Source organism: Danio rerio, chromosome 4 (assembly GCF_052040795.2).
Source record: "Danio rerio strain M-AB ecotype USA chromosome 4, GRCz13ab, whole genome shotgun sequence".
In the NCBI taxonomy this organism is placed as follows: Eukaryota; Metazoa; Chordata; class Actinopteri; order Cypriniformes; family Danionidae; genus Danio; species Danio rerio.
Window position 1 is genome coordinate 34554736 of NC_141024.2, and position 24694 is coordinate 34579429.

Sequence of the window (24694 nt, forward strand, 5' to 3'; positions counted from 1 at the left end):
CCACAGATCAACATTCCTGATGCCTTCTTGGCTATAACACTTACTATTTTTTTGAGAAATGCTTTGTCTTTTTCAGGTGGTCTATATATACTAACTAATGTAACTTTGTTTTGGTTGATAGTTCCTTTAATTAAGTTATATCGCCCTTCTTTATCAGTAATCTTAGAAATTAATTGGAAGTTGATTTTATTTGAGATTAATGTCATTACTCCTCGTTTACGACCATTATTATATGAGGAAAAGAAAACCCTAAATCCCATTGTTTCTAATTTCCTATGTTCTGTATCAGAAAGATGCGTCTCTTGCCAGAAGATTATCTGTTGGTTTTCTCTTTTCATTTTAAGTTTGCTTCTTTTAATCGGATTTAGTAACCCATTAATATTCAAAGTAATTACTCTATATTTCTGTTTTTGCATATACTATAATCAGATATTATTGCGAAGATCACTGATCGGAACACGAAAAACACAAACGTGAATATCTTGAACCACATAAAAATTATTACGAAAAAGATCTCCAAACCTTGAAGTCTTAAATAACTTCTTAATGTGAGGGGAAAGCCTTCCTTTTCTAAAAAGCCCTTTCTTGCTGTGCCTATTGCACTCCATGTTATTTAAATATGGTTTAGGTTATCATATATGATGTAAAAAGAAGGATTAATACCAGTGTGTATGGGAGCTCTCTTTCTATGCTGCTACATGTGTCAACACCATACTGGAAACCATCCCATGTGTTTCTCAAGCTGCCCCGAATGAGTGAAACTCTGTACACACTAGGGTTGGGTATCGTTTTTTTTTTTTCGATACCGGTGCTAAATCGATACTTTTAAAACAATACCGGTGCCAAAACGGTGCCTGAATCGATACTTTTTTTTAGCCACAAAATGATGGTGGATGACTCTTCAAAAAAATTTTATTTGACAAATTTTTCTTTTTTTTAAATAATTTTAATAGAACAACATAATTACAGTTTAATGTAAACATCAATTCATATTGTATTACATTAATACATTTCCTTTGATCATTTGTTGGTTAGCATGAATTTAAGATTTGCATTATGAAATTACATTAGCTTCCTTTTAACCTGTGGGGGGCTGGCAGGGGCCACGTAATTTTAGGAGCACATTTTAACAAATATATCACAAAATACTTAAAACATTATTCAAAGTCATTTGTTTTCATGCATCACTCTGCAGTCTTCATAAACAAGATAATTAAATAACTTAAACTCAAAATAATCTTACTTGTTCATTTATTCGACAAGTAACGTTGTACTGGTGTAGGAGAACACATTTCTAACATTCAAGTACATCAAGGCACATTGTTGCACCTGTAAACTTCAACAGGCCTACAGTTGAAGTCGATTCATTTTGCCCTCCTATTCATTAAAAATAATGTTTCTGAAAACTTTTACAGTGTTTCCTAAAACATAATTATTCTGGAGTCATAATAAGTCCTATTTCTTATTGTTTATTTCATGAATAAAAGCCGTTTTTAATAAAAAAAAATAATAATAAGGTCAGTATTATTAGCCTCCTTAAGAAATATTTACTGTATATTTTTGATTTACACAACAAATCAGTTACAAAATAATTTGACTAATTATTTTAACTTTCGTAGTGAACTGATTAAAGGGGTGGTCCAGAATGTAATTTTAAGGCTTGGTTGTGTTAATAAGATGCAAAGCAATGTGTGCTCATGTTTAACTTGAAGGAAATCATGTTATTTTTTCATATATCTCACTTTGATTATACACAGCTACTCAGCTAACATGAAAACGACTGTCATATTGCCTAGTTCCTCTAAAAGGCCCACCCTCAAGTGACTCTGATTGGTCATCATCATAATGTGCTGTGATTCGCCGATCGGCTCCACATCACGCCCAGAGAAGCACGCGCGTTGTGTGTAAACAGTCAGTCAGTTAACACGTGTCTGTAACGAGTGAAAATGGGATGCGGCTCCTTTAAAAGTGTTTCTGTGCCATTTAGTGTGTTTATGTGTGTGCGTGTATATACTATGAAGTGTCTGTAACATGAGATGTGCATGTGCGCAAGATATTTATTGTTCTTTTTATTCTCATGCTCGGATTAAGTTATTTTCTGTGGTGACAGATTAAATTACAAGATGTGAGATGAGACCCGTGTGAGCCTGGATTGATTTGTTTTTGCTGTTACACTCCAGTTGGGAGAGCATTGCTGCATTTTTTTATTTTTTTTAATCAATGCGTTGATTGAGGATGTCTTTCACGCATATCCGGAATATGCCTGTGTAAGTAACATGATTCGTTCACATATCTTTTGCGACTTTATTGTCTTGAGTTGAACGCATGGAAAAGCTGCCTGAAGACAATCAGTGCAGTCGTGCACACACATAAGAGACACACTGCCATCTCACACAGAGAGACGCAGGTGCTGGCCAAGAGTGCGTGTATGTATGTTTGTGTATGTGTGTGTGTTTACAGCCGTTTGACTGATAAGTATGGATTTGTAGCTAAGTCGTTAGCGATGAACATAATTTCCCGTTGTTTACATCTTTGCTACAACACACCGTTAAGGTTAGACGCTGTACATGTCATGATCAATTTTAACAAATAAAAACACTTACAGGTTATGACTCAGTTCACAGCGTGTCCTTGCTCCATCTTTGAGGAGATTTTAGCCGAATCCAGCACTGAACTGGGAGAGATTCTGGAAGCTGCGTTTTGTCAAATCATGCTTGCTGTGTATTTTATAGTTCTCTGGAACATAATTAATATTGAACTGTAAGCACTTCTGTGCTTCTGTCGTGTCATTTGGAAGCCCAACAACAGAAACAGAGAAGCTCTGTGGAAACAGCAGGATGGCATTTCTCCCTCTGCAGTATAGTTACAGCGCCTCTGGCAACGGCCTTTACCTGCGCAGTGTGGGATGCGCAATAACAAACTTTTGAGATCTCACAGGGGGCGGAAGTATTTTTTGTAGTCCCCAAAATTCGTTCATTGTAGGCTTTGCTAAGCTAACTCTAAAAATCAAGGTCTCCCTTTGCATTGAACTTTGAGCATTTTAAATTCAGAGATGCTGTTTATGTTCACACAGCTACATTACACATCAACTAAAGTTTAAAATATGAGATCATAGTGGACCACCCCTTTAAGTCTAAATTACCCTTTAATCTGAATAAAAGACTAATAAACACTTAAAGGGACTTTGTCTTGCAAAATAACTAGTAAAATGTTCTGCACTGACTGTCAGCATAAAAAAGTAACGTTAGATATTAAAAACGAGTTAGTTAAACTATTATGTTTAAAAATGTGTAGTAAATAAATCATGTGTTCAAGACGGAAATCAGTTGAATATGACTTACATGAGCGTGACTGAAAACTACATTTGATCAATGTGTTACATCTGTTCTACATGTGTCATTAAGTTTGACATGTTTCCCTCTTAACGTTACACACACTTTTGTAAAGACAGTTGCTGTGTAAGAATCCTTGCTTGTAAAATACGCTTTAGAATGCTTAGTTTAGGCAAATTGGATGAACGTGATCACACATGTTGATCTGAAGAGTGTTGCTCTCGCTCACCAAAAACCACTGGTTCCAGGCTAAATGCGCTGTACTGTGTGCGTTGCGTGCATCTGTTCCCTAGCGACAATAACAATTGCTTAATATCGCTTGTCCGTATTCCTCAAAGTTGTTTAGAATTAAATGTTTAGTGATGCTGTGACAAAATGCCTATATGTGCCTTTTTTCATGCACCCCTCACGTTCATGCCGCAGCACCGAAATTAAGCACCGAAATTCATATGCTGATTTAATACCGATACATACCAGTTACCAAGGTAGCGGTGCTAAAATGGCACCGGGTTTCGTTAACCAACCCTAATACACACTGATCACGTCTACAGTTTATCTCCAGTGTGAATCCTCTGATGTGCTTTCAGGGTTCCTGAGTGAGCAAACCTCTTACTGCAGTGTGAACACTTGTACAGTTTCTCTCCAGTGTGAATCCTCTCATGTGTTTTCAGGGTTCCTGAGTGAGCAAACCTCTTACTGCACTGTGAACACTTGTACGGTTTTTCTCCAGTGTGTATCCTCTTGTGCCGTTTCAATTCTGCAGCTGTAATAAAAGTCTTCTCGCACTCCAAGCACATATACTCTCTCACACCAGTGTGAATCTTCATGTGTTTTTTAAGGTATGATTGGCTAAAACTCTTCCCACACTGAGGGCATTTGAATGGTTTCTCTCCAGTGTGGATCATGAGGTGTTGATTAAGGTGTGATGAGTGGATGAAACTCTTCCCACACTGAGTGCATGTGAAAGGTTTCTCTCCAGTGTGGATCCTCATGTGTACATTAAGGCATGATGATTGGATGAAACTCTTCCCACACTCAGTGCATGTGAATGGTTTTTCTCCGGTGTGGATCTTCATGTGTCTATAAAGCGATGATGATTTACTGAAACTGTTCCCACACTCAGTGCATGTGAATGGTTTCTCTCCAGTGTGGATCCTCATGTGTAGATTAAGGGATGATGATTGGCTGAAACTCTTCCTACACTCAGTGCAAGTGTATGGTTTTTCTCCGGTGTGGATCTTCATGTGTCTATAAAGCGACGATGATTTGCTAAAACTCTTCCCACACTGAGTGCATGTGAATGGTTTCTCTCCAGTGTGGATCATCATGTGTTCATTAAGGTGTGATGAGCAGTTAAAACTCTTCCCACACTGAGTGCATCTGAATGGTTTCTCTCCAGTGTGGATCCTGATGTGTTGATTAAGGTGTGATGAGCAGTTAAAACTCTTCCCACACTGAGTGCAAGTGAATGTTTTTTTACCGGTGTGGATCTTCTTGTGTCTATAAAGTGATGATTTGCTGAAACTCTTCCCATATTGATAGCATGTGAATGGTTTCTCTCCAGTGTGAATCCTCATGTGAGTCTTTAGTTTGCTTTTGCTTGCCAAACTCTTTCCACACTGAGTGCAGGTAAAACAACTCTTGTCTCTCACTTTTAAAATACCATCAGTCACTAAATGAGTTTTGTCCTCAATTTTGACATGATGTTCCTCTTTACTCTCCTCGTAGTCTTTAATTAGGTCTGAAATAAAAATAAGTTTACTTTTTAGTAAATCATTAAAACTCTCAGTGAAAAGGCACTTTAAAAAATTTCCCATTAGAACAACTTTAATTTATCACACCAACTTCAAGTTCTCTAGCCACACCCAGACCTGATTACTACCACACACGTTCGCAATCAAGAAATCACCTAAATAGGACCTGTCTGACAAAGTGAAGTAGACCAAAAGAGCTTCAAAAGCTAGACATCATGCCAAAATCTAAAGACCTTTAAACACAAATGAGAAAGAAAATACTTATGTCACTAGTTAAAAAAAGAGTGAATGGCTTTTCCTACAGCTGGTGGAGGAGACGAGAGTACGGTTGGAGTTCACTGTAGTGCATACATTTGTTTTTACTGTAAAATCCTCACCGCGTGCGCAGATTTAGGAGACATTTATGCAGAACGCATCTTTGCACCTAAAAGCGCCAAACGCAGCACCAGGAACAGATTAAAACAGTTGTTATGTAAACTTGAAGTAAAAAAAGTCTGCAATGCTCGCCCCGCCTTTGTGCTCTATTTATTGGCTCACTGCTCTACAACTGAATGCAAATGATTGGTTAATATCAGCTGTCAATCACTCAGTCAATGCCTTCTGCCTTCAGATGATAGGATAGATGCGAAAATGTGAAGCGCTGAAGATGAGAGAATGAAAATAACAGACAGGTTTACCTTAAGTTATTAATAATGGCGCATCTTATTAGTAATCATGTGCTGAATGTTAATCCACCATTTACACTTTTCCAAGAGTGGATAAAAGACTTCTAGTGGCTTTAAGTCCGCCGGTAACCGTGTTTGGCACTGAATCTACACATTTAAGCGCGAGAGGTATTGTATAACCCTTCATTTAATCCTCACGATGCTGTCAGCCGTGCAAGCAGCAGCTATATGTAACATTTAACACAGCTCATAAAAAGACTGTTATTGCTATTACGATGACATGCAAATAATAAGTTATATATCAATATAAATGTGGGGCGGGGCGATGGATCGTGATGCAGGCCCAGCATCGTGAAGTTTGTCGGCCATCGGCAATGGCAATTGACTTCTTAAAAAAATACTTATTCTGCAAGCGGAATAACTCCATGAGGATCTCCACATAAGATCACGCCAGATTCATTATGAACATGGTGAACGAGCTGGCAGGTTATTGTGTTACCAACTGAAACAATCCTCAGCAGCTGGCGTTATAGTAGCAGTTAGTAAGGATGATGGCAGTATTATTACTGATCAACAGGGTATTAGTGATCAATTTAAAAACTTCTATAAAACTCTTTACAGCTCTAAGGTAAACTTAATTGAACGTATTGAGAGCTTTTTTAATTATTAAGAATTACCATCCCTCTGTGATTTAGATCAGTTGACAAAAGAAGGGATTTTAACACCTTCTAAAATTAAAAATACAAAAAAAAAAAAAAAAAAAAAAAAAAAATCAGAAAAGCACCAGGCCCTGATGGCGTCTTGGCTGAGTTTTCTAAGAAGTTTTGTGCCAAGTTAACACCCCTGTTGTGCAAGGTATTTGCTAAAGCTCTTGTATCGGAATCACTCCCCCCTTCATGACATCGGCTGTTATAACAGTACTTCTTCAAAAGAGTAAGGATCCACTTAAATGTGAACCTTATCATCCGATCAGCTCACTCTGCTGTATAAAATCCTGCCAAAAGTGCTGGCAATCAGAGTGGAGTCAGTCATGAGAAAGATAATTCACCCAGATCAAACTGGTTTTATTGTTGGGAGACAGTTATCTTACACCCTTTGTTGCTTATTTAATATTATTTATTCACCTAAAAATAATACCAATCCAAAGGACTTAATTTCTTTAGATGACCATAAGGCATTTGAAAGAATTGAGTATATCTATTCATTTACAGAGCTTAAAAATTTGGTTTTGACCCTGGACCAAATGGCTTGTTTCCACTGACTGGTACAGTATGGTACAGTTCGGGTCGGTACGGGTCACCTTTACCAGGCTTGCGTTTCCACTACCAAGGGTACCCTTTTAGTGGGCGTGGTGTATGACAAAGTTTCAGTCAACGTCATTTTCGCTCGAGAAAATGTCTACAGTAAAGCTGCACAGGTCGTTCACATATCATATGAAAAGCACTTCTCACAAAACAGATGCTTTACACACATAAATACTTGAGTATAAATGTTTATTACTAACTTTTCTATGAACATTAGTTGATTTTAACTGCAGATCAATGACGGTGCGAAATAGCCTACTGTAACGTCTGTAATTATATAAAGTAAATAAATAAATGAAGATATATGAACACATACAGACCCTTATAGTCTCTGATATGTTACCAACTACAGAAGAACTACACAAAGCAGACATTTCGTCCTTAATTAAGTTCAAAACAACACAAAGTATAGCCAGGGCCGGAGCAAGCTGAACTGCCGCCCTCAACCCTAATGTGAAAATGAAAGTGACCAGTTATGAAAATGAAGTGAGGTGTCGCAGACCTCTTAATCAGCACACTATGCGCGGATATAACTGAGGACGCGCGGGTGCTGAAGGAGGGAGGGAGGGAGGTGTCGCGGACACTGCGCTCTCTATTCTGCCGCCCTATGCGCGGTTGTAACTGAGGACGTGCGGGTGTAGCGGACCTCAGTTCTGCCGCCCTATGCACGGATATAACTGAGGACACGCGGGTGCTGATGGAGGTGTCGCTGAGACCGCCCTCTCTATTCTGTCGTCTATGGGCGAATATATCTGAGGACGCGGGTGGTGAGGGAGGTGTCGCAGACATAACTGAGGACGCGGGTGGTAAGGGAGGTGTCGCGGATGCCGCCCTCTCTATACTGCCGCCCTAGGCGGCCGTCTAGGTCGCCTCTATGGACGCGCCGGCCCTGAGTATAGCCTCCAGTCAGTGAAAACCTCTCATCTGTGTCTGTAATATTCAGCAGCAAATGTAGCCTCTGTTAGAGAGTCATTCCATCATTCCCAGTTCATATTAGTCTAAAAGGTGATAATAAAGATTAAGACAAGGCAGTTTGTTCACGTTTGCTGAAGAAATAACGTGCTCCTTGGCTTCGCCTTTTTTCCGCGCCCCACTCCCGCGTTTGTCCTTTTCTTTCTGATTGTGTCACAGAATGTGTCCCGCGTTTGTCAGCTTCTCACAGGACCGGGTTTCCAAAGCTTGTCAATAATCAAGCGCATATATTATTATCAGCTCAAGAAGTTTGTTATTTCAGATAGAGACGAGCGGCGAGCACAAGGAAGAATGCGAAACCACTCAAGCTTCAGACCGGCTCGTAAAAAACTATGCGGCACAGGGTAAATCCGCTCTTCTCTATGGCTTTGTGGCTGTTTATCAAGATGACGACAGGGTTTGTTTGAGCCCGGATCGACCATGGCTGCATTTGTATTTATAATTCCGCTGTAATCTCTCGCTGTGTATTTTAAACATGGCGGGTCCGTTATTTAGATTCTGGCTTGTTGTGTCTACGAATGACGTATCTCTGTAAACCAATAGCGTTCAGCTGCGCATCTAGCTCCGCCTTTTAGGGCCTACTCACACTATGCCATCCGTACCGTGCCCAGGCCCCTTTCCCGGATCGTTTGAGAAGTGTGAGTGCGCTGAATCAGGCTCAAGCACGGTTCACTTGGCCGGCCCTGGCCCAGTTGGAAGAGGTGGGCCTGAGCGTGGTTCACTTGGGCTTTGGCGCGGTACGCTTGTGTGTGAGTACAAAACGCGCCAAAGCCCAAAACTGAAAGCAAGACATGACTTTTAAGGGGTAGTTTCATATGGATTTATTAATCATTCTTACTGTTCAGTGAACGCAAACTGCCGTAGTTTATTAAAGACGAGAACTCCTCACAGCACGACAGCTGCGCGGCTTCAGCAGACCTCCTCATTCCTGCAGCACGAGAGCTTTATGATTGTTTATGAGCGCCAAAAGTGGCGGATCTGTTCGGCGAAATATCTGACTGCGTGTCACCACATCCCTAAGGACTGTTTGGTGAAATATTTGACTGCATGTCACTGCATATCAAACGACTGAAACGATATAACTAGAGAAATCTCCACTGTGCTGCTGAGAGAGCGCTTCTCACTGAACAGCGCAGCAGTGATGACGTAAGCGTGCCGAGGCCCGTTTGTGGTGTGAGTGCGGGCCGTCGGGGCAGACAGGATGGGGGACAAGCGTGCTTTGGCCCGGTTCGAGGCAACTTTACCTAGTGTGAGTACGGCCTTAGTGTTTGGGACCCTTTCAAAAGGGTGCCAAAAAAGTGGTACGGTACGGTTTGGTTCGGTACGCCTTTTAACAGTGGAAACGGCCATAAAAGCGTACCAAACCGAACCACTTAGTGGAAACGGTCCATAAGAGCTTGATTAACATGGTAAACAATATAGAGACTTCTAAATGAATGAATGTGCGAATATAAAACCAACTTTACCTCTATATGACTGAGTTGGTGTTTGAGAATGAAACCAACCTGTTTGTTCCTGCAGATCTTCCTGTTTGACTGTGAATGTTTCTTCAATCTTCACATCTTCACTCTCCTCTTTAATAAACGCCATCTTCATAACAGTGTGGAGATCAGTCGCTTCAGCAGGATTTTTTTCTCTGTGTTTGGACACTTTATCCTGTTTAAAATGAACAAAACAATAAAAATATCCTGTTTAAATAAGTAAAAAAAATTAACAGAAATAAAATAACTTCTCTTCAACACTTGCTTCAACAGTAACAAAAACGAAATCAGGTATGTCCAAGCATAGAGGTAAAGTTGGTTTTTATATTCGCACAATCAGACTTTTCTCTTAATAATATAACTTCATAAAAGTATTATTTGCAAACTCTAAACAGTGAAATCATATTAGCAGCCAATGACTATCAAAGTACAACATTGTTCACAAACCAATAAAGAATTTGTTTAGTAGTCATACTTGCATGCTAATTCAAATCGAATATTCAAAGTAACATGGTGAACAATAGAGACTTATAAATGAACGAATGTGTGAATATAAAACCAACTTTACCTCTATAGTCAGAGCTATAAAGAATGGGCTGATTAAAACTAGTACTCCGTTTCTCATACATAGTGATGTATATTTAGAATGGAATGGCATCATGCTATTTAATCAATTAAACCTTCATTAAAACACCTATTACACACTGTTTCTGTTTCTTTAGTGTATTCAAACAATAGCCCTCATTACTGTGAGTAAAATAATACTAAATAGTATAAAGTGTTAAAATAATGTTGTCAACAGCAGCATTATGCATTAACAGCATAATTTAGCATCAGATGAAAAAAAGCCTAAAACTTTAATCAATCGCTTTATATAAGTGTAAACGCTTTAAAACAAACCTTTCTCCAGCTGAATCCAGCGCAAGAGCGGCGCACACTTATGACGTCACATCACGCCAAAATAAAAGTCTTTTCTTTTGTTTTGCTTTTTTTGCTACTTGCTGTTGCAGTCATGACTTCTTGATACATTTCTCGCTCGTTCTCCCCCCCCCCCCCCCCTCTCTCTCTCTCTCTCACTCTCTCTCACACACACACATATATATACATATATAAATATATAAATATATATATATATATATATATATATATATATATATATATATATATATATATATATATATATATTCAGTATTTGGAGTTGATCAAAACCTTTACTCTAAACATTTTAAAGACAATTTTAAAAGTCTTGTTTAATCCACTAAGACTAAGTGTGTAAAGCAGAAAATCTAACAGGTATAACAAATAAACTGATGGGTGTTTTGAGCTGAAACTTTACAGACACATTCTAGAGACACAAAATTATATTAAATGCTGAAAATGGGTAAAATAGGTGCCCTTTAAGTATAAAAGTACCCATTACTACTTCATGTTTTAGTTTCACTAGCTTGGTCATTATCACTAAAAAGTGCCTTTGATGTCCCATGATTGAACAATATTATATGGACATAATGTGCAATAAAGAAACTCTGATGTTTTGATATAATTGTTAAACCTTTACGCACATGCAGGTAGAATTAAGTGTTTTGAAATATGTTTTTGTTAATTTTTGCGTCATTCTTTCATTGAATGGATGTGATTTTGCAATGTCCACACACTGCTCAGACAACTTCAGTGAGTCTAAAATGTTGGTAAATTAGATTAAATTAAAAAGATTTGGAAATATTCTCATTATCTTTAACAGGTTGTATAACAAAATCAATTTAATAACTTTTATTTTATTTTATTAATATTATATTAATCATTTTGCACGTGTCCTTGAAATTGCTGTCCACCCTGTCATGATGTGGTAAATGCCCCTTTAAGACCCCTCTGATGTACTCATTGGCATCCTTGTGTCCATTTTGCTTTTCTTCAGAGGAAGTGAAAACATCTGCTGTGCACACAGTAACTATCTACACTTATGTTTGCTATTTTTCCTCATGTTGTGTTTGAAACTGAATGTTGTCAAGCTTAACATGTCCACCCTGTCAGAGTGAAATAGTAATTATTATTTAAAAAAATTCAGATTCAGAGATTAAAATTAGCTTATAAACTGTGTACAAAGAGCTTAAATAAGGAAACACTAGTGATGTGACTGTGCGCCGAGGCTTCAAAGCATGTTTTTAAAAAACGATACATCTCGCTGTGAAGCAGTGTACCGGAGCTTGATTCGTTCTGCCATCATCACATAATCAGTGACGTCCGAAGCTTCATTTTCGCCTGTACCCACGTGACTGCTAAACACCCTCATGGGTTAGTAAAGTGTATAGCGAGAGATTAGGCGTCGATTACATACATTTCTACTGTTTCACAGCACTGCACCTGTCCCACACACCAGTAATTAAATTAAAATACAATAGTAATTTATAGTAAAAAGGTTTTGAACCATACTAAAGTGTATTAGTGTATTTTTTTACAACTATCTTTAAAGAAAACCCCTGCATGTCGTAGTATAGTGTTTAACGGAGGCCAGCTGGCGAGTGCAGCCCAAAAGCATCGCTCACATAGCCTCCACCTAGAGCATTTGCCTCCCATGCAGGAATCACTAGTTTGATCCCTGCTTGGAACGAGTGGGTGGGTGAAGGACTGGTTGGAATATGATAAATAGATTTGAAAATCCTGGATTTTACTATGGTCATCAGTGGTGTAATGTAACATACCTTATGTGTAAAACCTACAGTAATTGAGTAATTTGTTTATATTACTGTTGTTGTATTACTACATGAATGATTGAGTTGGTCAGTTGTGAACATTTGACATTATTGCAGCACAGTGCTTTTCCACACTTTCACCAGAGGAGGTCCTCATTGAGCTCTGATTTAGAAAGCTTTGAGTAACGGGCCTCTTTCCGATACAATTGAGTCGAGCGCTTCACTGGTTCAGAAAGCTTCATTTCACCATCACTAGTAAACACTTTACCAGCGGCAGGAACAAACTGTGTTGAATAAATGCTCTCTTTAACCTAAAATGTGTTCTCTGTCATTGTCCACCCTGTCACAAATCCTTGCTTGACAGGGTGGACATATGAATTATTATTGACACTTTATTTATTTATTTAATATTTTATTGTTAATTAGGGAATGTTTTTATGTTATAACACTTATACACACACACACATATTGCACAAGTAGATGTGATACATGAGTGGACAAGACAAACCTTTTGGCAATATCTGTCTCAGTATTTATAAAGAATAATCTTTTAAAGTCCATATAATGGAGCTAACTGACTGTTTGAAATAATACAGCCCTAAGTATTTGTACATTTATGTGAACATCTGTAATCTAATTATTTACCTTATTCTGAAAAATAAAACAGGATTATTAAGGTGTTTAACTTGAGTTGCTTCCAACATTCCCTTCACTCCTCCAATGCAGTGTACAATACAAAGATTAACATTCATTAGCAAGTTTAGTTTCATTTTAAGGACAATAATTGTTTATTTTCCCATTAATTTGCATATTGATAAAAGCTGATTGATAACAGAAGAGGCAGCATAGTGGCTCAGTGGTTTGCGGTAAAAACAGAAGTAGAATTCTTGAAAACGTTTACAATCCTTTTTACATAAACCCTTTAATATTTGTTGTTGTACCTGTTGTTCTTCAAATGTTCCTCCATATTTAGTTCACTAAATAAAGCCTTTGTCCACCGTTATGCCAATGTCCACCCTGTCATCTTGTTTTACAGTCATGTTCAAATTTTATTAAAATGAACAAATTATTTATAACCTCAGCAAGACATATTGTGTGATTTCTTAATTAATCAATAAGGGCCAGTTAATATTGTTGGAAAGTTTGATAAAAATATTTTAGATCTTGGGTTTTATTTTGAAAATAATGTGCAACGATTGTATATTTTACTGGGAAATCAATTGTCTATTATTTTATTATTACAAATAGATTTTTTCTATAATCTATTAAGTTGTGTTGGTAAAGGGACACATGACCTTTCTGAAAATACACATTTAATAATCACACTGCAATGAAGATATACTTTTACTACTGTTTTTCTGCTTGTAGATTATTTGTAAATAGTGCAGGAGCTTGACCAACATTCATTTCTTACAGTATATAGCCTATGAAGTTGTAGAAATAGGAAAGTAGATGTCATAATTTCAAGGATGAGATTTGGATATTAATAGTAATGTGTTTTAGACCTGCAAGTCATCATAAAGTGGATTAAATTTTATTTTTTTTCAAAATTGTCTTAAAAATTTAGATTAAAGGTTTGGTTAACTTCAAATACTGTTTATCTGTGCCTCTCTCGCTGTGTGTGTGTGTGTGTGTGTGTGTGTGTGTGTGTGTGTGTGTGTGTGTGTGATAGAGAGAGAGAGAGCAGATATAGTGGAAAGTGGAAAACGAGGGAGAAATGTATCAATAAGTCATGACTGCAACAGTTAGTGGCAAAAAAGCTAAACAAAAAAGACTTTTATTTTGGCGTAGTGTGGGACGTCATAAGGCTGTGCCGCTCCTGCGCTGGAATTCAACTGGAGAGAGGTTTGTGTTTAAAACTTTTACAGAAATACAAACTGATTGATTAAAGTTTCAGGATTTTCATCCAATGCTAAATTTTGAACCTGCTGTTGTCAATATTATTTAACCCTTTATACAACGTAGTACTATTTTACTCACTGTAATGAAGGTCTATTGTTTGAATAAGTTAACAGAAATGTGTGTAATACATATTTTAATGACCTTTTAATTTGCCTGATTTCTTTTTGTTAATTACTTTCATATAAAGAAACTGTTGAAGCAAGTGTTGAAGATAAATTATTTTGTTTCTGTATATTGTTTTATTTATTTTAAACAGGACATTTTTATTGTTTTGTTAATTTTAAACAGGATAAAGTGTCCAAACACAGAGAAAAACTCCTGCTGAAGCAACTGATCTCCACACTGTTATAAAGATGGCGTTTATTAAAGAGGAGAGTGAAGATGTGAAGATTGAAGAAACATTCACAGTCAAACAGGAAGATCTGCAGAAACAAACAGGTTGATTTTCATTCTCAAAGACCAACTCAGTCATTTGATCCTCTATCAGATATATTTTAATAATAAGAATACTAAATATAATCCATCTTGCAGCCCTGAGTGTGCTGCCTAATTCTCCTTGATGCACATAAGCACTCATTGAAAGGCAGGAATGAGTTTCTTTTGTTACTTCTTCTCATGTCTTTTGTCATTATTTTATGTATTATTAGTCTCCCATTTTCTTTACCTTCTTAAGGTTATTGCTTTTCTTGTTCTCCTACTGTTTGTAAAGTGTCCTTAAGCACTGGCACTATATAAAATAAATAAAAACAATAAACAAATAAAAAAGTTTAACTGAGCTGAGGATATTTGACTTACAGTATTCCCATAGAACAGGGGTGTCCAAACTACGGCCCGTGGGCCAATATTAATAGAATCTGGCCGCTATACAAAAATAAACGTAATTCAATAAATAACCACCGGGTATCGCTATTACATGCCTTAAATTAGTCATTACTTCTTGTTATGAAGTAAAACTAACCAACCAAACTGAAGGAAACATAATTGATAATCACATTTTGGCGAGCCATGGCGCACCAAGAAAAAGGAAAATCAACAGTCAGTGCAGGAAGTTTCAGTCACGTTGGGGCAAAGAATTTTTCTTCACAGAGGTCAGCGGGAAATGTATCTGTTTAATTTGCCAGGAATCAGTTGCAGTAATGAAGGAATGTAATATTAAAAGACATTATGAAACAAAGCATCAGGCCTTCAGCTCTTACACTGGTGCCGAATGAGATCAGAAAGTAAAACAATTAGCAGCGCCCTATCAGCTCAACAACAGCAGTTTTTTTTTGTGCTATTAAAGTGCATGAAAATTCTACACTGCACTGCAAAAAATGTTTCCTTAAAACAAGCTAAAATAATCTGCCAATGGGGTAAGCAAAATAATCTTGTTTTTTCTTTTGACATAAGATTATTTTGCTTATCCCATTGGCAGATTAATTTGCTTGTTTTAAGGAAAAAATTGCATATTAAGGAAAATATTAGCATTTTATTTCTCAAAACAAGACAATTTTTTGAGATTTTTAGATATTTAGACTCAAAACAAGACAACAAAACATCTAAGTAAGAAAAGCATTTTTTGCAGTTTGGCTAGTTATGAGGTAGCTCAGGTAATCGCACAGCACAGGAAACCCTTCACTGAAGGAGAATTTATAAAGGATGAGTGTTGCAACTGTAATTTGCCCAGAGAAGATTCAAGTTTTTTAATAACGTAAGACTTTCTAGAAACACAGTTGGACGACCAAAATAAAATAATTTCTTAATAACATACACGCACACATCCATCCATCCATCCATATATATATATATATATATGCGTGTCTGTGTGATGTATGTAAAATTTGGCCCGGGACAACATTTTTTTTTGCATCTGGCCCTCGGCCCAAAAAGTTTGGACACCCCTGCCATAGAAGATATCTGCCATTACAGTGAGGGTGTTGGCTTAGTACTTTCCATTTGCATATGTCACGTTGATCACAATTCCCCTTTTTTCGATCAACTTTATGGGTTTAAAGTTGTTTCTAGAAGTTGTTGCTAGTTCTCACAGATAGTATTTGAGTTAGAATTACATCATTATTTTAATAATTACCAGGACTATTTTAAACAGGGTTTCCGCTGGGTCTTAAAATGTCGTAAATTCCAAAATCTAAATTTCAGGCTTTAAAAAGTCCTAAATTTACTGATATTGTGTTGTAGGTCCTAAATCTTTTTAAACAAGTCTTCATTTTCCTTTGTTCATGTTTTGCTACCCAATCTGGCCAAAACCCATACAGTCACCAACAATCCATCTCAATAAAACTTTCCACTTTTTATTCAAAAAGGTCATTTTAACTCCATTTATCATAATGGTTTAATTATTTACTAATGCACTATGCACTAATTTGAAATCTGCTGAATGAAATGGACACTAAAGTAATTAATTATTATAAAACATTGTACAGTATTCTAAACTATATGATGTTGCTGTGGGACGACATGAGGGAAAAAAAATTATAGTGGAACAATAACATTTAGCATTGCACTGACTTCAAGTGGCCAACAAACTAGTCTAAAAATGACTTTTGCTGATTAAGAAATGGATTACAGCATGCTGATGATATGCAAAAAATTGTTAACCCAGGGTCATTCTAACTCTGGGTCATTCTAAGGGTGCTTTCACACCTACACTTTTGTTTCGCAACGTATCTCGTTTGCCCAGTTAGCGCGGTTCGATTGGCATATGTGAACAGGGCAATTGCGCTCTGTTCCGCGCCAAAGTAATCGCTCCGAGATCGCTTGAATGAGGTGGTCTCGGCTCGATTGAAACGAACCCTGGAGCGGTTCAATTGCAGTGAGAAAGCGATCCGATCCGAGCGCAGTTATATCACAGTGTTTTATGGATATGTAATAGGCTTACGGCTATATGAAGAGAGAGTTATGAGTAGGGCGGGAAGTTTCGCGAGTCTCCGGATGCCCGCAAATGAGTGATGATCTCCCGGTAATCTTGCGTCTCCCTCCCGGTTCTCAAATAGGCATCGTCGCGCACCCTTCTGACCTCTCCTCACTGCATATCTCCTCAGACACGTCACGCGTGCGCACCCTGTTAATCACCACCAAACCACCACCTCTTCTGACAGCTTAGCGGGACGCTGCAAAAATAAACCCTGACACTGACCAAGGAGAGATTACTCACACGTGACTTGTTTTAGCTCTTTTGGTCCGTTTAGAAACTTTGCAGTGTGAAAGTGAACCGCTCCAAGAGCAAAGAGCAACAATGTAACAATTGTAATCTCTGTTTCGGAACAACTGAATCGATTCACAGGTGTGAAAGCACCCTAACTCTGGATAAACAGAATCCTGACCACCATATAACAGGAAGAAAAAGAAATTGTCTTTCTCGCCTCATTATGGATTTAGTTTCATCGGCTAGACACCGGCCTCACAGCTCCGTGGTTGTCAGTACTGTCACTTATTGTTCTGCGATCGGTAAATGTAGCTTGTGTGAACGCTACTTGACTAAAATAATAGCTTTGCTACACAAAAGCTATTTAATTTAAAAAGTAGTGACGCTACCACCACACTACTGAGAAATGTAGATAAGCTAGTAGCGTCACTACTTGCAGCGACGCTACTGCCCAACACTGTGTGGTGGCAATATTTCTAATGTAGAAATATCTTCATTACTGATAGCCAAAGCTGTTTCAGTAACCAAAGAGGTCTCCAGTGTACAGAACTGCACAATAGGTGATTGGTGCTGATGAGCAGTACTTCACACGGTGTGTTTGGCACCCCTCATATAGTAATCCAGGGCCGTAACACCCATCTGTACCTCAGGTACTCTGATTAGGTTTTGCATATAAATACTTGGGCTTGACAGATTTGTTTTAAACTGTTATTTGCCTATTACATTCTAAATGATGTAAATTCTAGTACATAATTTTTTAACTGTACCTTTAGAACCTTATAACAGCAATAAAAGCAGCATCGAAGCAGTCTTCTTTTAGTGATTCCACCTCTTCACGGAGACTGTCAGACTGATCTGGTGTATTAAAAAAACTATTGTGGGTTCTGGAACTGAACAATAATGGTGTTCATGATGCTGGACATTCACTGGCACTAGATCCTCATCAATTTAAGAGTAAATCTCCCTTCTTTGCCATCCTCTGATGCGTTTAGGTTTCGCCGCAAATTTAAAATTTTGCTGTATAATGCGCAATGCGGACATAAAGAACCTGACTGATATTCTACCGGAACCATGTCAGCAGAGTTCATGCATATCCATAAACTATAACTTCTATGTCTATGTTAAGCGGTTTTGAAACAATTTACATTGTAAAAGCACTAGATAAATAAAGATTAATTGAATTGAATCTGCTTAAATGTGTACACATTAATGGACCAAACACAATATGATTTGATTTATTTTACATTTACTGTGCATCAAAATTACAGTGTGTGTAGCCAATGTTTCCTGTGTCTTTTCACTTTTCAGCTTTTGATGAGAGTTTTTAAGACTTGATAACAACTAGTGGTTTTTTTTTCAGACCTAATTGAAGAGAAAGAGGAGAGTAAAGAGGAGGAACATCATGTCAAAATTGAGGAAAAAAATAATTTACAGACTGATGGTATTTTGAAAAGGAGAGACAAGAATCATTTCACCTGCACTCAGTGTGGAAAGAGTTTTGGAAGAAAAGGCGATCTTAAGATTCACATGAGGATCCACACTGGAGAGAAACCATTCACATGCACTCAGTGTGGGAAGAGTTTCAGCCAAGAATCAAACCTTAATCTACACATGAGGATCCACATTGGAGAGAAACCATTCACATGCATTCAGTGTAGGAAGAGTTTTAACTTTTCATCAAACCTTCATCGACACATGAGGATCCACACTGGAGAGAAACCATTCACATGCAACCAGTGTGGGAAGAGTTTCAGCCAAAAATCAAACCTTAATCTACACATGAGGATCCACACTAGAAAGAAACCATTCAAATGCACTCAATGTGGGAAAAGTTTCAACCGCTCATCAGACCTTTATAAACACATGAGAATCCACACTGGAGAGAAACCATTCACATGCACTCAGTGTGAGAAGAGTTTTAACTTTTCATCAAACCTTCGTCGACACATGAGGAGCCACACTGGAGAGAAACCATTCACATGCACTCAGTGTGGGAAGAGTTACAACCACATATCATACCTTAATCAACACATGATGATCCACACTGGAGAGAAACCATTCAAATGCACTCAGTGTGAGAAGAGTTTCAGCCAATCATCATCCCTTAATCAACACATGAGAATCCACACTGGAGAGAAACCATTCCAATGCACTCAGTGTAGGAAGAGTTTTAACATTGCATCAAACCTTTATAGACACATGAGGATCCACACTGGAGAGAAACCATTCACATGCCCTCAGTGTGGGAAGAGTTTCAGCCAATCATCACACCTTAATAAACACATCATGAGCCACACTGGAGAGAAACCGTTCATGTCTAATCATCTTGTTTAATCCCACCCCTTTTGGCAGTGGCGTACAACAGAATTTCGCATACTCAATAGTGATAGGAAGTTCGGATTATTTTACTGACTCGGATCTTTGAGTCTCGTTCATCGAGATGAACAAATCTTTTTTCGAGTCATTTCGTTCATTTGGTTCAATTTGCCAAAATATTATTAAAATGTTATGAATTGCTTCCAAACACATCTACAACTAGTCCAGACGGTTCATCACACGACAAATAAGTCATAAATAGATTATAAGAAGAATATAATAATTCAATGTTTACCTGCTCTTTTGTCTATAGGTATTGTTGTCTGTTTGCTCAGCTCACCTCTTCATGTCTTTAAATGTCAGTGGTGCGTTCACGTTACAATGACAGTCACATATAATCTTAACCAATGTACACAGTCTGAGCCGATAGGAGCCATGATAATAAGTTCACCTTTCGAGTCTTCTGGTTCTTGAGTCGTTCGTTCATCATGTGACAGAATAACTCAAACCAGAGGACTCGAGAGTTGAATAAATCAATTCTTTTTTTTTTTGGCTCTAAACTCATATGATTGGCCGGTAATGAACGAATGACTCAAACCCGAGGACTCGAGAGGTGAACAGATCAATTCTTTTTCTGGCTCTAAATGCATATGATTGGCATATAAATGCATATGTTAGGCTGTAGTCTTTCATGTGGTGAACGAACGACTCGATAGAGGACTCGAAAAATGAACTAATCTTGTCTCGCACTACACAACGTGCACATGAGCGAATTAATGAATCTTTTAGTTAATCCGAGTCATTCATTCATTTTGTCACATAACATGAAAGAAAGCATAAGAGATGAGTTATTTAATAAATCAAATAGTCTTTGTGAATAGTTTTGTAACATATGATGCTGCCAGCATTAGACACTTAAACACTGTTTATTTGTTGTTTATTGTTTTATTATTATTATTATTATTTTACCAGAAAAGCTTTTATAACAAATCAGATTACTTTATATATCACGACAATAAAATAAGCAAAAGAAAAACATAATAGTGCACATCAAGCTAGGCTTTTTAATAAATAAAAAGAAGTAAGCTTTAAATTAAATAACGTGTTTGTGCCATAAAATTTATATATGAAATATGGCAACTCTTCCCAGTAGATGTTTTTATGAAACAGCAATTTAAGTGAAAGATATTATAAATAAAAAACAAAAGCCACAGCGCCTAATGAGCTTAACAACTTGACTTGAGAATAGAACAGTGCATTTTTTTTAAATTTAAAATTAAATAAGTTTTAAAACAACATTGTGTGGTTTACTTGTTGGACTTGGCTTAAGGTTTGTGAGCATTCAAAAACACAAGCTCTGAACCTTTGATAGGCTGAGTCTGTTTCTTCTTGTGTCATTAGTTGTTGGTCGCAGGATAAAAGATGCTAAATGAGTAAATGCAATTGCAAACTATCTTTATACAAATATTAGACCAACACATAAAGTCTGCATAGAAAAACATTATTAAACAAAAAATGGAGTATAAATGAACAAACTACAAATCACTGGTAATTGTAGAATTTAATTAATCTATCGCCTAGCTGTTTGTTTTCAGATAGCAAGCCAGCAATATATATATACTAGATTTAAACCACATATCCAGTAGAAAAAAAAAGTAACAATAACTTAGTGACAATAGGACAGAACTTTTTTTTATTTCTTAGAAAATGCTTTTTAGGTACACATTGTTTGATGATTTTATGAAAAGTTTAAAATATGATCATATGATGCAACAAAAATTCAGTTTTACATAAATATTATTGACTGAGGTTCTCGTTGCAGTGTACAGGGGAACTAAAGTTTAAGATTAGATATGCACATAATAATGTAAGGATGGCTATATCTCTCCATAATATTAAAATCTGCAAACTGTTATGGAACTCCACACGAGACAAGACCATAAGAATGGTCAGGCACTAAAACAATAAACTTTCTAATTTGAGAAGAAGATCAGCTAGAAAACCTGTTGTTCAGGTTGTCTTGATCGTGCATCCTGAGCCCCCCTCTTTGCCCTGGACTTTACCTTCTCCACCAGAGCAGCTCACTCACATTCCACACAGAATGTTTAAGTTTTTAATATGGTGTATCTTGTGGTTTTATATTCATGTTTGGTGTGATTTTAAATGTCTCTGTGTGATTGGTAAAGTGGTCTTAATTTCATTGTAATATTTTACAATCTCCTTTATATCAGTATATTTAGGTTTTGACTTTGGGTTTAAGATCTTTGCCAGATACTCCACTCCAGGCAAAATGGTCTTCGCATCAACTCATGACCAGGCAAGAGTCTTAGTGAAGCTTTTATTGTCTTGAATTTAAGATGATTTGAGTATTTAGGCAAAGGGTGCAGAAGTGTCCGTGGGATCCTGTAGACAGGATACCCCATTGCAGGTTGTGAGTCTCTGAGCTCTGCATCAGGACTTATATGCTGCAATGTGTTTCTACATGTTCAGGTATTCCTCTTTAACTCTTAAATGTATCTTTGAGTAATTGATGTTGTACAATCTTGATTGGCTTATTTTGTTTAATTATGTGAACTGCAATGGAAAATCTTTTCCTGACAGATAAATGTAAAATTCTTGTTTAACTCTAATATCTTCCGAAATCATTTAAATGTAGTAGATTGTTTAGGCTGACGTTTCCGCAGCCTACAACCAGGATTAGTCATCTATTTAGGCACAATGGATGGAGCATGGGCACAGCATTAGAGACCTGTTGATTTCTGACAATCACTGATGATATCATCTAGGAGCTAAATCAAACTTTCTTTAAGTATAAGCAAGCATGGGGCGGCCTATTATTACTTAAAGGAAATTAACATATCTGCTTAGAATCGGAACTGGAGAAGATATGTCCGTGAGCAGATAAAACTGGCCAGCATACTGACTCTAAGCGACTTTGAGTAAACGATGAAACATTATTTAAATATAAGGATTTATTAGGTTAATCAATCTAAATTAGAACTAATCACAACCTATAAGGTAATCAGCTTCAATTAGATGAATCTAAATCTAAAATTATTTTAAATTGGAGTCAGATTAAAATTCAGAGCTAGAAACAAATTAAAATAAATTATAACGAACAAAAATATTTCTTTCCACATGTGCTAAAAGGCTTAAACGCATTTAACCTTCATCCTTGCTGTTAGTTCCGTCATGGGACTAATAGATGGACCCTCACATGTGTGTGTATTTATATAGTTTAATTAGTTAATAGTTCTACAGTTTCTTCTATTTTACTTGTTGATTTCTATTTTATTTAAATAGTGTATTTATTTTGTTAAAGAGCCCATATTATGGTTTTTTGAAAATGCCCTTCCATGTAGTGTTTAACACAGCTCTAAGTGAAGTGAAATATCCAGTTAAGGCTTAAATCTGTAAGTGTACAGTGTTTAAAACTGTTGATTCATCTATAAAAGAGTCGACTCATAGTGCTTCAAATGAGTCGTCTTGATAACGGGTCATTAGGTGTTTCATGATGTTGTATCTATGAAACACAAGTAGTTGCGTGCACAAACCCGGGAGATTTGAAACCTGCGGCCTCGCCCACTAACACAGAAAAAAAAGCCACACACACACCCGCGCGCCGGTCGAATGTGATGTCACACTGTGCAGATGGATATTATTGAGTCTTTACCCAAAGATGAAACCTCAGCATTAGCCCAGCCTTGAGCAGTTTGAGTGCTTCTGGAAACTTCATGCTTTAGACTGGGTGTATATTACATGCTTAATAATCAATTTTTAGACTGTGTGTGTGTGTAGGCCTATTATTATTTAAAATAAAATTTTAAAATAAAAATGATTATATTATGTACAAAATATTATTCTTTATAATTGTATCCAGTTCCCCTAAAACTTTGCTTAAATACCATATACATTTATTAAATAAATAAAACCAAGAAGTAAATAACTGTTTGGTCTGACAAGTTTTCAGGACATATCAAATTTCAGCACAACACCAACTAACTAGTCTCTCACTCACACACACACACACACACACACACACATACACGCACACACACGCTGTAAGAATCAGCTCTTTGGTTTAAATCTTGTTTAAACTTTGGGGATTCGAATCAAAGATTCGAACATGATTCACATAGAATTATTTAAAGCTTACACTTAACTTTAGTATTTGTCCAGCAAATAGAACGTTTAGTGTAAAGCAATTCTGTATTATATTATTACGTGGCCAACAATAACAATATAAAAACAGTATCTAATTATTTAATGAGCAAGGTAGCAGTATCTGAAGCTGAGGCATTAACTTATAAAGCACACAACACACCAACACGGATCTTAAAACGAAACAAAAGTTTATTGCTACTCAATAACACAAAGTACTAATCTACGTAAAACAAACAAACGCACATACATACACACACGCACAAGCAGTTTGAGGAGAGTTTTGACTGAGTGGATTTAACTTCTAGCCTTTGCTAAGTTCTTAGCATTGCAACCTGAGAGAAACCGTAAAAGCAGAGAATTTCGCTATTCTTTACTACTTAAACATAATTCACACCAGATTCAGTAATGGGTAGAAACCTTGTTTGTGCTACTTGCGTTCTGATGTAATTTTGGTTTCCTTGACTGGTCCAAAGGGAAATCCCGGCGAAGCTGATTGGTCAGCGTAGCAACTTCAGTGACGTGATGGAATTCCCTTGTCAGTGAAGAGGGGTTTCCTTAGTCGGTTGCTAGGGATACGGATGTTGGACAAGGCGGCGTTCGAAGTCCTTCCTGGGTTCCTGTAGTTAGACTGAGTTTCAGAGTTTGGATGTGTTGACCCGATGGCTTGTTGTTGAAGCGGTTGCACAAGCAGATCGGGGGTCGAGCCGGCAGCAAGTGAAGGTCGCGGTCTGCTCCGTGATGTAACGAGGCTTCCGGCGAGGCGATGTAACGGCCACAGCACGAGAAGAGCGACGTCCGGGCAGCGACGGCGGTGACGACTGGCAAAGATGACCGGCAAAAGACGACGATGAAATTCCTTTGTTCAAAGTTTTATAGGCTTTGGTAGAGGCTGGGTCTACACAATACTTGTCCAATCAGAGAAGGTGCGGGGTGGAGTCACACCCCAATTCTGCCCTCTAGGAGGCCGGGTTG

General features: G+C 37.3%; 4 protein-coding genes and 1 long non-coding RNA gene across 7 annotated transcripts in view; 2 read left to right on the forward strand and 3 right to left on the reverse strand.

The window, feature by feature from the left end:
• Window positions 1-24694, forward strand: part of LOC101886704 (zinc finger protein) — an 846922-nt gene that overhangs the window by 553331 nt on the left and 268897 nt on the right. The gene's annotated exons all lie outside the window — the stretch shown is intronic.
• LOC147844817 (uncharacterized) overlaps window positions 1-24694 on the reverse strand; it is a 532816-nt gene that overhangs the window by 74485 nt on the left and 433637 nt on the right. The gene's annotated exons all lie outside the window — the stretch shown is intronic.
• Window positions 1-24694, reverse strand: part of LOC137489479 (NACHT, LRR and PYD domains-containing protein 3-like) — a 275187-nt gene that overhangs the window by 8116 nt on the left and 242377 nt on the right. The window lies entirely within an intron of this gene.
• Window positions 925-10437, reverse strand: LOC137491208 (uncharacterized). Its single transcript, XM_087248873.1, has 3 exons — window positions 10409-10437; window positions 9533-9683; window positions 925-5073 (listed from the first exon to the last, which is right to left on the reverse strand). Exons 2-3 carry the CDS (start codon window positions 9621-9623, stop codon window positions 3878-3880), a joined length of 1287 nt encoding a protein of 428 aa, XP_087104999.1. The 5' UTR covers window positions 9624-9683; window positions 10409-10437; the 3' UTR covers window positions 925-3877.
• LOC110439343 (uncharacterized) lies at window positions 13994-22188 on the forward strand. 2 transcript variants are annotated; one of them, XM_087249147.1, is made up of 3 exons: window positions 13994-14043; window positions 14389-14538; window positions 18603-22188. In XM_087249147.1, the coding sequence occupies exons 2-3, from the start codon at window positions 14454-14456 to the stop codon at window positions 19574-19576; spliced, it is 1059 nt and encodes a 352-aa protein (XP_087105273.1). In that variant the 5' UTR covers window positions 13994-14043; window positions 14389-14453; the 3' UTR covers window positions 19577-22188. The 2 variants fall into 2 exon arrangements, with proteins under 2 accessions (XP_087105273.1, XP_087105274.1); XM_087249148.1 differs by lacking the exon at window positions 13994-14043 and having other exon boundaries at window positions 14387-14538; window positions 18603-18980; window positions 19400-22188.

Bases quoted from the DNA above. Each gene is read 5' to 3' on its own strand.
- LOC137491208 (XM_087248873.1), bottom strand. From the start codon at position 9,623: ATGAAGATGGCGTTTATTAAAGAGGAGAGTGAAGATGTGAAGATTGAA. The intron at 5,074-9,532 runs GTTGGTTTCATT...TTTTTATTTCAG, and splicing joins AGATCTGCAGGAACAAACAG to ACCTAATTAAAGACTACGAG.
- LOC110439343 (XM_087249147.1), top strand. From the start codon at position 14,454: ATGGCGTTTATTAAAGAGGAGAGTGAAGATGTGAAGATTGAAGAAACA. The intron at 14,539-18,602 runs GTTGATTTTCAT...TTTTTTTTTCAG, and splicing joins AGATCTGCAGAAACAAACAG to ACCTAATTGAAGAGAAAGAG.